The following is a 13,466-nucleotide window of genomic DNA, read 5'->3' as shown; positions in this document are numbered from 1 at the left end:
GGCCCCCAAGGTTGAGGCCCTGCCGCCTTGCAGAAGCGCGCTCCAAGCGCAGAGCGGGCGGGCACGCCGTTCGGTGACCGAGCGCGCAAAGCGGACGCTGCTCTTCGGGTCAGATGCCTCAGAGGGCTGGCGCCGGTCCGGGGGAGCGTGCAAGCTGCAGGCCTTACAATACAAAAGGCTACAAAACTGGTTTACAAACTTTTCCCCAGCAGGTGGGGAGAAAGCCCTGCCACGGCCCCCCTTCCCCTGCAATTAAAGCCATCTCCCAGCCATCGAACAGGGACCAGGCAAGGGGCTCTGGAGAACCAGCTCAGGAGTTACGGAACTGCCCAGCGGGTCTGTGTTGAGAGAGGAACACCAAGGTGTACCCAGTTCCGACTGGAGTGCCAGGCATTCGAAGCCACCCCGAATGCTGTCCCGCCCCCGGCTGCCAAGCACCACCCGTTAAACCGAAGACAGATTAGCTCGTCTCCCCCACCCCCCGCCCCTCAAATCCATTGTCTGTGCAAAACAAAGCCCTTTCCGACACACAAGGCAGCTACAAGCAGATTGTCAGGACGATGTGCTGTACAGTCACGCTGTCTAGCCAAGTCCCCGGGGGACTCGCCCAGTGGCCACACCTCACATGCATGTCCACAGCAACGTGGCTTGGAAAAGAGACTTCACGTTAGCCTCCTCCCTAGAAATCTCTTGGTGGCTGCAGCCTACTCCTTAAGCTATCATATTCTCCCTTCAGCGGAGCCACTGAGCGTACATTGTCGGCTCCGCCGGCAGGCTTACAGAGCCCAGTCTTACGAAGAGCAAACGTTCTTTACAAGAGCCCGGCTCGTTTGCCTCAGCTTGACTGTGTCGCACTAGCATCGGGCCAGTCAGTAAGCGAAGCCCTCTACATAGGGCAGGGGGCCGCAGGGCTCCATCTCCAGGAGATATGCCGGGTTGTCTTCGAAATGCGTCAGAGGCAAGGTGTCGTCTTCGGACACGTGGCAGTCGGGCTCAGCTTTCAAGAAGGGGCGCTGATTGTCTGGGTAGGCCATGGAGAAGAGGGCGTCAGGGTCACAGACAAATTTATAGACATACCGCTCGCCGGCCACCTGCAAGCAGAGACAAACATCCGCCTTAGGAGGGGGAAACCGGGAGGCGATAGCTGGTGCCAAAGCGTGCAGCTCCGTGTACCTGTACAGAGGATTGGTGTTGCAATTCACAGCCCTGCCGTAATGGGGTGCGGCGGAACAACGCAGAGCTAGGAGCTGAAGGCCCAAAACAAACCAGCGGGCCGTCTCTGCAGGCTGGCGGCGGATGGAGCCAGGGCAGGGCAGCTGCGGATGTGTTTTTTCAATTTTTCAAGAAACGTCTAAGGGCAGCGGTCCCCAACCTTTCCACTAGCACAGCCCTCCAACCCACACCCCCCAACCATTCACAGACTCCTGCTAAGTCAACTCTATTTTCTGTGATCATTTTACTTCCCTTTTTGTCCTTCCCCTCCCCGACACAAACTCCTTGCAATACCCTGGAAACCACTGGCCTAGGGAATTTGGACATGTATCTTCCTTTACACGCCAATGAAAGACGTGCCTCAATCCCCTAGAAGGCTTTGAGAGGGGTGAATGGCAGCGGTCCCAAAAGGGATCTTTACTGGGACCAGCACTGATCCATATATTCATAAGCAATCTGAGCTGAAGGGGTAAACGGCGAGGGGGCAACATTCGCAGAAGACACCAAGTTACTCAGCCTGGTTAAGTGGAAAGCAGCCCCAAAAAGATCTCATGACTGGGCAAGGAAACAGGAGAAGAAACCCAATGTGGACAAATGCACGAGGAAAAAAAAAATAAACCCCAACTCTCTGTGTAAAATGAGGAGAGTTTTTGGCTTAGAAAAGAGAGGGAGAAGACAGAGGTCTACAAAAATCACGACCGGTGGGGAGAAAAAGTGGTATCTACCCTACCCGGTCACATAACACAAGGACCAGGGGTCAACCCAATGCAATTAAAAGACCAGCCGCTGTAAACAGAAGGAAGCATTTCTTCACACAACAGAGTCAACCTGTGGAACTCACTGCCAGGGGATGTTGTGAAGGCCAAAGGCTCAAGTGGGCTCAAAAAAAAAAGAATTGGACAGGTCGATGGAGGACAGCTCCGTCCAAGGCAGCTAGCCAAGATGGACAGCAGCGCAACCCCACGCTCTGGGTGTCGCTAACCCCCTGACTGCTAGAAGCTGGGAGTGGACGGCAAGGGACGAATCCAGCCTTCCCTGGAAGCCGAGCGCTCGGGTGTCCACCCAGCAGAGATCCAGGTGCCCCCAGCCACCCGCAGCGACCGTGTTTCTATCCGCGGTGCACGGCCGCACATGCCGTGGTGCGCGGAACATTTATTCCGCACACGAACAAAAATATTTAGCGGGAACCCGGGATGGATCACGTACCAATTGCTTGTTCTGTTCATTCCCTCTGAGGCAGCCGGCCCTGGCCGCTCTCAAGACAGGATATGGAGCTGGGTGGGACCCATTATGGTCATTATACCCCTGCAACCTCAGCTGCCCCACAGGGCTCCAGACGCATGGCCGTGGATGTCTCAGCTCTTCCCCGGGGGGGCAGAATGTGACACACAGCCCTTAATGGGGTTCTCACCCCTACAGGAGCAGAGGGTCAGAGGGACAGTTTGCATCAAGGTGGGAGGATTCCTTAGCAACCCCCTGCGCACAAGACGTGCTCAGGTTCACTGCTCTTTGCACTGGGATATCGACCGTCACCCTCCCGCTGTCCTGTGCTGCAGCCAGTCCCCCTCTCCTCGCCTGGGGGACCGTCCCAACGGCCCTCCAGCCTCCCCCCTACTTGCCTTCTGCATGATGCCCTTTTCGTAGTAGTAGCGCAGAGAGCGGCTGAGCTTGTCGTAGTTCATGGCCGGCCGATTCTTCTGGATCCCCCAACGGCGAGCGACCTGCAGCGAGAGGAGACAGGCGTGAAGACCGGGGGTAGCTCTGAGGGGTTTGCCGTGGGCTAGTCGTACTGAGAGGGGATCCCAAGGCCTGGGCGAGCATTGTTCTCCAACAGGACCTGCGTGTGCTCACTGGGCTGGCCTAGCTGCTGGCTTGTTACGTGCTCACGTATCCACGGAACCACCGACACCTGCTCACGCCTCCCGGAGCAGCCGCACCCTCCGTCCCGCGACTGCCCACTGCCGTGTCCCATTACTGACTCTCGGAGCCATCACCGCTGCCCCAGCCCGGGCCAGTGATCGACAGCCATTAGCGCGCCGCAGCTCGGGGCTCTGCTTTCCGCTGCAGTCGCTATCGGCCACCTCAGGAACCGGAGCGAGGCAGCCGCAGGCGGGAGCCGCTCATGGGCGGCCCGAGAACCCGGCCGTTTCGGAGCAGATTCCAGAGGAGCCTGGCGAGGTCGCCTCATGTCTAGAGAGGTGGTGGATTCTCCATCCCTTGACGTTTTTAAGTCCCGGCTGGACAAGGTCCTGGCTGGGATGACCTAGTGGGGGTTGATCCTGCTTGAAGCGGGGGGTTGGACTGGATGTCCTCCTGAGGTCCCTTCCAGCCCTGTGATTCTGTGATATGTCCATTCCCTTTGGGAGCCCTCTGACGAGAGGAGGCGGCTGCCAGCCAATCTGCCCCTTCCCGGGGGGTTTCTGGAGAGGACAATCAGCCACAGCACCGTTCCCCACTCCGAGAGAGATTAATGGGATTTCCTGGCACTAAGTGCACAAGGCCAAGCCCCGTCCACCTGAGGCACTGCAGCGGGAGGGAGGTGCACGCAGGGGCCGCAGGCGGCTGGCGGAGCCAAGCCCGGAGCCATTGGCAGGGCCGGCGAGCTCCCTGCCACGGCGTGGGGGCTAGTTGTACTCACAGGCTCGGCTGCCCAGGTGAGAAACGGGCCCGAGGGCAGCTGGTTCTGGCAGCTCAGCGGCTGGCCGGCAGCACAAGCCTAAGGGGAAAGTGGGACCCCGTGTCCCGACAGGGCGGGTTTCAGTCTCTAGCCACAGCTTGACGCAGGCTGTGCAGCAGGAGCCGTCTCCACAGACGTCCCGTCTGGCTAACAACAGAACAGCAATGGCACCTTTGCCAGAAATCTCAGGGCTGGCTGGAGAGCCAAACTGCAGCCTCGGGAGGGCAGAGGGAGCCCGGCTCTGCCCCCAGCCCGTGTCAGCCTTTCCTTGCTTAGCGACCTTGGCTAGATGCTGCCCCTGCGGTGGGACGGCAGCCCCCCGACTCAGCACCTCCCCAGTGGGCTGGCCATTCAATCCAGCCTCTTCCCGCCATCCCCTGTGCAACCAGAGAGCTTTCCTGCATGCGGGGCTGCGTAGCTATGGTTACACGGCCGTCCTCCCGGGCTCTGCTGATGGAGGAAGCCGGGGAGGATCTCTGTCTGTCTCGCTGCTGCCCGATGACATGCGCCGGAGAGCCCCCAGGGGCCTGCCCATGGCGAGCCAGGCCCAGGAGCACACAAGGCCGGGAGCACTCCCCCAGAGGACAACTCGCTCGCCGGCAGGGGCGATTACCAGGCTCCCGTTCCATCTCCAGCTCAAGCCTCCCAGGACCACGGCCCCTCGCGCTGGGGTTTTGCCACCGGTTGAACCCTCTCCACTCCCCCAGCCCAGGCGAGAGAGGCAGACTCATGGCGAAAGCATTTGCCGGCTGAAAAGCTGCCTGTCAGCGTCCCGAGGGCGTGCCACTGGAAGCCGATCAAAGCCACTTGATTAGAGAGCCTGCCAGACGAGCCATTTGAAAACCACAATTTCCATGCAGAGAGCGAGAGAGATGAGGGATCATTACCCACGGTGCATTGCGCAGTGATGCAGCTGGTTTCAATTACTTAAACGGCCGCTTCCTCTGCGTCACCCTGCGGATGGGCCCTGCTGCTCGCCGGGGCACAGCCTGACGCTACGGGGCACCCTGGCAGGCCTGCTCACAGTGCCAGGCGCCTGGCAGGCAGCGGGGCTGGGCGAGGCCAGGCAGACGCAGCCCAGGGAGGGCGGGACGCTCGCTGGCCGCTTTGCGCAGGCTGGCACGCTCTTCCCAAGGGACCGTGTGCCTCCCAGCCCCGGCACAGCACAGCCGGTGGGAATCGGGGCCCCCAGGCAAGGGAACTCAAGCAAGGCTGGGAGCGTGGGCTGGGCTCCCACCGCACCACGGCCAACCCCCCACATCACAGCTGTTCTGAGGGGCGAGGGACCCATTTCCACATGACAATTCTGCTTTCGGGCGTCTGCTCAGATGGGATTTGGAGGGCAAGTGGCAGGTTCATTGGCCCCGTTGCCCGAGCAGAGCGGCATTCCTGGCTTTTCACTACTCCAAGACCGCTTGGAACAGGCAGGATGCAAAGCTACAGACTATGCCACATGCCATGGCCTGCACCCCACGCTCCCCCCCGGCTGCAGAATCTATATGCCCATTCGAAAACGATTCGAACCCTTGGAAAGAGCCCCAAGGAAACAGAAAACACTCTTGGCGCACAGGAAGGAAGCGCAGCAGAAGCAGCAATGCCGGGCTGAGCTTCCTGGCTGCTCCGAGAGGAGCCCTCTCCTTTCCTTGTGCTGCAGGTTAACTCTGAAACCTAGTGATGACAGTTGACAATGCAACATTAAAGTGTCTCACCACTATTGTGATGAAGACCCCATAACCGACTATGTACCTCCATAATCCAACCCAACCCTCAGCACACAGCACGCCTGTACCCTCTGCATTTCCTGCAGGAGGCAGACTCTGTGGATGGCTAGCTCATCACTGATGCTACAAATGGATAGCTCAGCTCCTGCTCCACCTCCCGTCCTAGGGGAGCCAGAGGCTCCCACCTCCTACACAGCTGGGCAAGAGCCAGGCCGTTCCCTGTCTGGCTGGGGTGCACAGGGGAGCCAGTTAGGACCCCAGAGTCTTGACCACTGCCCAGGAATATACCCAGGAGCCTCTGTCAGCTGTGAACTTGGGCAGCCCGCAAGGAAAAAGGCAAATGCCGCCAGGCTGACTGGCAGAGCTCCCGCAGGTGGGTTTGGTGTGCCTATGGGTGGGGCCTGCGCGCGCACGCAAAAAATTGCTTCCACAGCCGGATGGAACGATCAGAGGGCGCACGGCCCACCCCAAGGGCCCCGCCTGCCTCGAGGAGCCACAAAGCTGCCGTGTCCAGCCCCTGCTCACGGAGCCCAGCCGCCCGGGGGCTCCCCTCTGGCGAGCTGGAGGCCCTGGCACACGCCTACCCCGCCCCCCCCGTGCTAGTTAGGGACCAGCTCCCGGTGGACACGCACTGAGCAGCTCCAGACCCCTTGCTCGGTTCCAATACAGGACCGAGCCTCCGGGAGCGGCCCCGCTTGTTCTCCCCGCGCCGGGCCCAGCCGCGCCAGGACTGCCCGGCGGGCAGCGGTGGGGAGCGGAGGCATTGTTGCCAGGCGGGAACGGGGCGAGCCCTGCAGCCGGCTCCGTACCTCTTCCGGCTCGATCAGCTTGAACTCCATGCCCCGGCCCGTCCAGGCGATGAAGTGGGCGTTGGCCGGGTCGTCCAGGAGCGTCACCAGGAACTGCCAGAGCTGCAGCGACCCTCGCCGCTGGTACGGCGGCCCCTCCCGGTACATGGCGGGCTCCTGCTTCACTTTCCCTGTGTGGGCAGAGAGACATGGTGGGTCACCCGCTTGCAGCGCTCCCGGCTCGCCTTCTCCATGCCGGTGCCCAGCCTGGCTGGGCCCTCGCCCCGGGCTGCGGCTGCCCGAGGCCGTCACCGTGTCTCAGGTGGAGCGCGGGGCCGGGCAAGGAACTCCAGCCCTGCTGGCGCGGGTGCCTGACCCTGCTTCCTGGCGGGTAGCTGGGGAGGCAGCTCCACGCCCTGCCCCTGCCCCCACGAAGCCAGCGTCTCACCTTCCAGCCTCTCCGGCACCACGCACGTGTCGTCGAAGTACAGCCGGGCCTCTTTCTCGTAGGGAAACCCTAGAAGGAGAGCAGGCCTGTGAGCACCGGCCCAGAGCGCGGACTTCGGCTGGGATCTCCCGGACGCCCGCCAGCCGCCACCACGGCTGCCGGAGGGCGCGGCTGTACGCACGGCCCACTTTACCCAGCTGCCCAGAAAGCTGCCAGTTAGCCAGATCTCCCCGTTCCAGCAGACGGGTGCCCCCGCCAGGACAGGCGGCCGGCGGCACTGATAAACGCCCACTGCCCAGCAGCCCGCTCCGCAGAAGGAGCGGGGTTAAAACCCTTCCCGAGCGACCACAGGGCGCGTCTGGCAGAACCTGTTAACGCTCCTGCTGCTACAGCCCTGAACTCGGCCTGGTCTGGACACTGGGCTATAAACCAAGCGGGACCTTTGTGGCAGAGCCATCCCTGCCTGGACAAGCCTCATTCGTGTCTGCCTCTTGGAGGGGCCGAGCCAGCACTCAGCCCAACCCCCCTGGGTCTTGGGGTCATTTCCACCCGCTGCCCCTGAGGCCAGGCCTGGAGCTCACAGCTTCGAGTCGGCGGCTTTCCCTTGCCAGAGGAGCAGCCGGGCACGGAGCCGTTTCTGGGCTACGTGGCTCACTCAGCCCGGCCCCGTGAAGGGCAGATTCCATCTGCCAGCGGTCGGCCGGAAGCAAAAGCCCTGCGGCGGCTAGTCCGGCGAGCGAGCCGAAAGCCACTCGCTGCGGGGGGGACACCGGTCGGATGTCTCCTCTGCCCTGCAGCTCCAGGAATCCAAAACCCTCTGACTGTCTCGATGGGGCACCTCCTCCCAGGCTAGCAGGCCCGGGGCAAGGGCTGCGGGGTGTGTGGCTGAGCGAGGCAGTGTGGTTTCCCCAGCGCTCTCTCGCAGCTGGGAGGGTCTGTTAGCTCAGGTGAGGCGGCCGTTGAACGGGAAAGGGAGACGTGCTATTATTAGCAGCTGCATCAGGCCCGGCCGCCGTCCCAGCGCCTAACGCACCCAAGAGCGCAGCAGGAAGGAAGAACACAGGCTGCGGTGAGCAGGAGCCTCCGCCGGCGCACGGAAGGGCACAGCGGGGCCGCTAAGGGGCAGATCGGATCTCGGCTCAATGGGCGCAGCCCCCTGCAGCTGCGCTGGGCTGCCCAGGGAGCGGCTCTGCCTGACAGCCGAGAGCGGGGGGCTCACCCCGCCGCGGGGGGGGTGCCAGAGCCAGGCGGACATCAGCCTGGCGTCCAGGCCTCTCAGGCTGGGAGCAGCGCCTGGGGGCTCAGCAGCACCACCTCCTCACCAGGCCGGCCCCCGCGGCGCTCCACCGTGGGCACACTCACCTTCCTGGCCCGCAGGGAAGCAGCCCCCTCCTCGCAGGTACGCCGACTGGCAGGCAGGCACTTCTGCAACCGAGACAGCAGCACGAGGTCACGCCCGGGACAGCCCTGCGAGGGGCTCTGCCGCGGTGAGGCACAGCCAGCCCCCCGCCCCGGGCAGGAACAGTGCCACCCTGGGGGAAGGGGGCTCCAGCCAGCCAGAGCAGCTCCTGGCCCCGGCGCCCCATGGGGCTGGAACAACCTCCCACCCACGGGGCGCCTGCACCAGCCCCTACCGGTCAACGGGAACGGGCAAGCCTCATCTGGTAACCCCGTAGCTGTTAACATCCCCGAGAGGCCCTGAACTTCCCCCGGCACTTGTCTGCGTGGCGGGAGGCCCAGGGAAGCTGCAGCAACGAAATCGGAGGGAGCCACTGGTTCCGGGGCCTGTGAATTGAGCTGGGAGCAGCCGGGCTGCAGTACGCCCCAGGCAGGAGGCGGCGCTCCAGAGGGGACCGCTCCCAGCACGCGATTCCCAGACCTGCTCGAAAGAATTGGCTCCGGGTTCGCTTTGACTTGCGGGTGTCTCCCCACAGAGAATTCTCCCGCACCCGGGGAATGAGTGCCCCAGAAAACAGGCCTCGGGAGAGGGGGCGGGATGTTGTATAAACTGTCTTCGCCTGTTCCTCCAGGGCTCAGCCCCTCACGCTCCCTCCCAGCTCTGCACAACGGCACGTGCGCTCGAAAACCAGCCGGGAGAGGCCACAGGCTCCCGCCAGGTTTGGAAACGGCTCTCCAAACTGACTCGCAACAGCGGCCGGGAGACGTGCCTCAGGGAAAGGCCCGTTCCTCTAACCCGTGGCAGGAGACGGCCTTGAAAGAGGAGACCAAGGCCAACCCTTTATCTTCTCCCAAGGAGCTCGAGGGAAGTTGGAGATAAACCCGAGTCCATTTAGAACTTCAGAGCCCTCCCCTCCCCCAGCACATCTGCTCCCTGTTGTTGCTGACGATGCCTGGCCGTCAATCCTGCCTTCGGAGGTCACTGTATTTTTAGGTCTAAGACGATTAGTGGATTTTCCAATGTCTCGCTGGCCCCTGCACCGCCTATGGGCTACATCTGGTCAACGGCCCGCGGCCAGGGCCAACGCTTGGCCTGAGCCCCTCTCCCACGGCCGGGAGCTCAGACGGCCTTCGCCCCGGGAGCTCAGGGAGGGTGAGCTCTTGTTCTGCCCCAGGCTCTGCAGCACAGTGCCACCCGGAGCAGGACCATGGTGTGGATTACTGGAGCTTAGAGGCGGCAACATCTGCTGAGTCCCCGATTCTTTTTCCCCCCCGTAGAGGGAACCTCCCCCGAGTCCCCAGCCGATGCTCTCGCTCGGTGAAGTGTGAGGGACGTGGCTTCACCAGGCCTGCAGAGGGGAGCGCCCGAGGGAGGCAGGTCACCGCTTTTAGGCCCCGTTATCGAGGTGCCGGGGGAGACAGCTGCCTGCAGAAGCTCAGCAGAGGCAGGAGGGGCTGGGAGATGGGGCAATCCCAGCTCTGCTCTAGCCAGGCATGTGGGAATGCACTCAGCCCACTCCCGCCACAGCCCCACGGCCAGCCTGGGCACTGGGGCTAGCTGACTGGCAGGCGCTCCTGTCCACAGGCTCAGTGGAGCCTGGCTGCCAGCGGGGGCTCTCTGATCGCTCTTGTCCTCTTCCCCCTCAGGCCCTCACTGTGCTCGCAATTCCCCCGGCGCCGACGTCCCATGGACCCACCGAAGCCCACAAATCCGCCCTCCCCATCGGCAGCGCTCCATGCCCGCTGCAGCGGCTGCGTGCCACCCTGGGGACAGCCTTCCCCCCCCCAGCCCTGGCGCTTCCGATGCCCAGGGCCGGGCACGTCTCCCCCTTGGCGAAGGCCGGGGCCCAGGGTCAAACAGCAAAGGCACCGAGGCCCCCCCACGAACCTGAGTCGATGCAGTAATCCCGGGGCTCCTGCTTAATGCCCACGGGAGACGGGTAGCCATGCTGCGGGGGGCCTGGGATGCCCGGGACCCCGTGCTCGTAGAGGGGATCGTGGTACTCCTGTTTGAATCCCTGAGGAGGGTGGGAAGCAGCCGGGACGATCGGCTCCGACATCTGCCTGTGGTAGACGGGGCGACTGTCTCCAGGGAGCCCTGGCGGAGGAGGGAAGGGGTGGCTGGGCTCAGACATCTGTCTCTGGAACCTTAGCGGGAGAAAGAGAGAGGGTGAAACCACCCACCCCCAGCTGCCCGTCCCACCTTTCCCCCCACAGGAGCAGGCCCCCCAGCCCCGGGTGCCTCCCGCCAGCCCCCAGCTGCAAGGAGCCTCACTGCCGCCATTGCCCAGCTGGGGATTACTGTGTCCGTCCCCCCCAGGAGAGGACAAAACCCGCTGCCGGGGTCAGGGATTTAGCCTCTGGCAGGCGCAGGCCGGTGACGGCATTCAAGCCCACCAGGCCAGGGGAGACTCGGGAGGGGGGCGGCAGGCTGGGCCAGGCCAGGCCAAGCCAAGCCAGCTGGACCCCTCCAACGTCCAGCTGCTCCACTCCTCAAGGCGACGGCATCAGACCTGAGCCGAGCCGCACCTTCCCGGGCATGGCCTGCATCGGCCTGTCGCCTGCGCAGGGGAACACGCGCCATCACCAGGCCCCGTCCCTGCCACTCAGGGCGCCTGTGGCACTTGGAGCAAGTCACCTTGGTTCCCCGGGGTGAGGGCTGTGGGCTCCTCAGCAGAACCTGCAGCCAGCTGCCACCCACGTCCAGGAAGTTCGCAGGGACACGGCTCCAGCGCGCTTGGCTGGGTCCTGGCATTCAGGCAGGACCTGCCTCCGGGGCACCAGGGAGCCGTGGCCGGGGGCAGGGGGAGCCCAGCCCCCACGTTCTCCCCTTGCAATGTCGGCTGCTTGCTTGTACCCAGGAGCCGGCGATTACGTAACCCTGCGTCCACTCAGCCACCCCCGCCAGCCAAGCGGCCTCTAATCTGCCGCGGGGATGGGAATTAAGCCTTGAACTTTCTGGAGGGGCGCGGGGCTCTGAGCTCTCCGGGATGCTCGAGGCGGCAGAGGTCAGGCCGGGCCTGAGCCCATCTGAGGCCCCTCTGGCCAAATGCTGTGCGGCAGAGCCCCAGGCTCCTGGCTGTCGCACGGATCCTGGGCCCGTGCGACGCACGAGGCAGCAATCGCTATACCCGGCGAGGGGTGCACAGTACCTGGTCACATGCCCTGCTGGCTCCTGCGGAAGAGGAGACGGGGACACGCAAACCACCTCTCCCCGCTAGAGGGGAGCCTGGCCTGCACACCCCCTCCCCACGTCCCTGCTCAATTTCGCAGCACCTTGAAAGGCCATCTCTACCAATGTGCTCCTTCCCCGCGCCCCAGGTCCCGTAACTGGATCCTTTGCAGCTGCCGGGCCAGGATTACTCCGCTTCCGACGGGTGCCCCTCTAACCTTTCAGCCTGAAACCCTAGCCCTGCGCTGGCACGACCTGCGCAGGAAGAGGCACTTCCGGACAGGCAGGAGCCAATCCCCCAGGCATAGCTGTCAGGTCGTCTGGAGCTCGTGGGCCCCGGGGGGTGCAAGGCAACCTCAGAGGCTGGTGCCCATTCCCCAGGGCGTTTTGGAGGCAGCAGAGGAGAGCCGGGATCTCCAGGGAGGCGGGCTCGGCTTTGGGAGCCTGGTGTTGACTGGTGCTCCTACGCTGTCCTTCTGCGTGGCTTAGCCGAGCATTTCACGTTTCCCCCTGCGCCCCGACCTTCCGCTGGGGGTCACGCAGCGGAGATGGGGAAACCAAGTGCCTGTTTACAGAGGGCAGCCCCACGGAGCGGCATGGAGCTGAAAGGCAGAGCGGTGCGGGGCCACGAGCAAGTGGTAGTGCTGAGGGGGCTTTGCACGGTGGTCGGGGCGGCTGGCAACCTGGGGAGAAGGGGAGGAAGAAAAACGTGGGGAGCAGGCTGCCTTGTTCTACAGAAGACACAAGAGGTCTTAGCACGTCACCCCCAGCAGGGCCGTGTGACCCAGGCTGCCCGGCAGCAGCTCCACCAGAGGATGGTCTCAAGAAGGAAGAAAGCAGCTGAGATTCTTTCCGGAAGCGACAAACGAGCCCTTTTTAAAAAGAGCTGACGCAGCCTCTGCAGTTTTCACTTGCGCATCACACGTCGAATGGGAAGAGAACCAGCACGATTCACCCCAAAACACGCACGGCCTCAGCTCAGTGCTGCGAAGGGAGGAGTCATGTTGCACACACAGCAGAAAGTCACTGGGCTGGGGCCGGGCAGATTAACCCTCAGGCTGAGGAAAGCCAGACAATCCTAGGCTCAGAGAACGGGATGGATTCAGTTGAGGTGAAAGGTGGCTCGAGAGCCGGGATGCCCAAAGTGTAGCTACACATGTGAAAAGCACGTTCAAGGGATGAGACCCCCCGCATGCCAGGAGGGAGCAAAGACAGATGGAATATGGGAACAGCCAGAGCTTAGCACCTCGAGAAAACCCGTTCAAATCCAACCCAGATCCAGAGAATTGCCTGCTCCATTTCCTAAACCAAATTCGCTGAGAGGCCCCAGTCTGAGCCCCATCTGAGTAACTTCTGCAAAACCCTCACAACCGGCACCGGTCAGCATGTTTCCTGCAGCGTCAGCCTAAAGAGCAAACGAGGCCGGCACGCGGCTCAACCCTGGAGGAAGTCTCTGCCCCCTTCCCCTCTGCCCCAGCCCGAGAGGGGTCAGAGCGCGGGGGAGGCAGTGCCAGCACAGCCAACGCGGTCTCTCTTCGGGGCGGAACTCACACTCCAAGGCTGCTGACTTGCCTCTTTTCAAAGAGCAAAATCCGCCGGCAGCCCCAGTCGGTGGTGGTAACGACAGCAAGAGGAGTTTTCAGGATGAACGCCAGCCTTGCCGGCAACAGAGCAAAGTGTCAGCGAATCACGGGACTGGAAGGGACCCTGAAAGGTCATCAAGTCCATCCCCCTGCCCCAATGGCAGGACCAGGCAGCACAGATCATCCCCGACAGACGTCCGTCTAACCTGCTCTTCAATATTTCCAGTGATGGAGATTCCGCAACCTCCCTTGGCAGCTGATTCCAGTGTTTTCCCTAACATCCAACCTAAATCTCCCTGGCTGCCCATTGCTCCTTGTCCTACCCTCAGAGGCCAAGGGGAACAATTTTTCTCCCTCCTCCTTGTAACACCCTCTTAGGTGCCTGTAAACCGCTCTCATGTCCCCTTTCAGTCTTCTCTTTCCCAGACTAAACAAGCCCCATTCTTCCAGCCTTCCCGCGTCGCCCA

General features: G+C 62.8%; 1 protein-coding gene across 3 annotated transcripts in view; it reads right to left on the bottom strand.

The window, feature by feature from the left end:
* Nucleotides 1–468: 468 nt before the first annotated feature.
* The window catches only part of ETV5 (ETS variant transcription factor 5), a 28,046-nt gene continuing 15,048 nt past the window's right edge, over nucleotides 469–13,466 (bottom strand). For 2 of the 3 annotated variants that reach the window (XM_075003803.1, XM_075003801.1), the window contains exons 8-13: nucleotides 10,133–10,392; nucleotides 8,209–8,271; nucleotides 6,847–6,915; nucleotides 6,420–6,589; nucleotides 2,832–2,933; nucleotides 469–1,091 (exon numbers count right to left, since the gene is read on the bottom strand). In XM_075003803.1, coding sequence (XP_074859904.1) covers nucleotides 870–1,091; nucleotides 2,832–2,933; nucleotides 6,420–6,589; nucleotides 6,847–6,915; nucleotides 8,209–8,271; nucleotides 10,133–10,392 — 886 coding nt within the window. In that variant the 3' untranslated portion in view covers nucleotides 469–869. The remainder of the gene's footprint in view (nucleotides 1,092–2,831; nucleotides 2,934–6,419; nucleotides 6,590–6,846; nucleotides 6,916–8,208; nucleotides 8,272–10,132; nucleotides 10,393–13,466) is intronic. The other variant, XM_075003800.1, reaches the window with a different exon arrangement.

The sequence above is a fragment of the Carettochelys insculpta genome, chromosome 10 (assembly GCF_033958435.1).
Source record: "Carettochelys insculpta isolate YL-2023 chromosome 10, ASM3395843v1, whole genome shotgun sequence".
Taxonomy (NCBI): domain Eukaryota; kingdom Metazoa; phylum Chordata; order Testudines; family Carettochelyidae; genus Carettochelys; species Carettochelys insculpta.
This window is presented reverse-complemented; position numbering and strand designations above follow the sequence as displayed.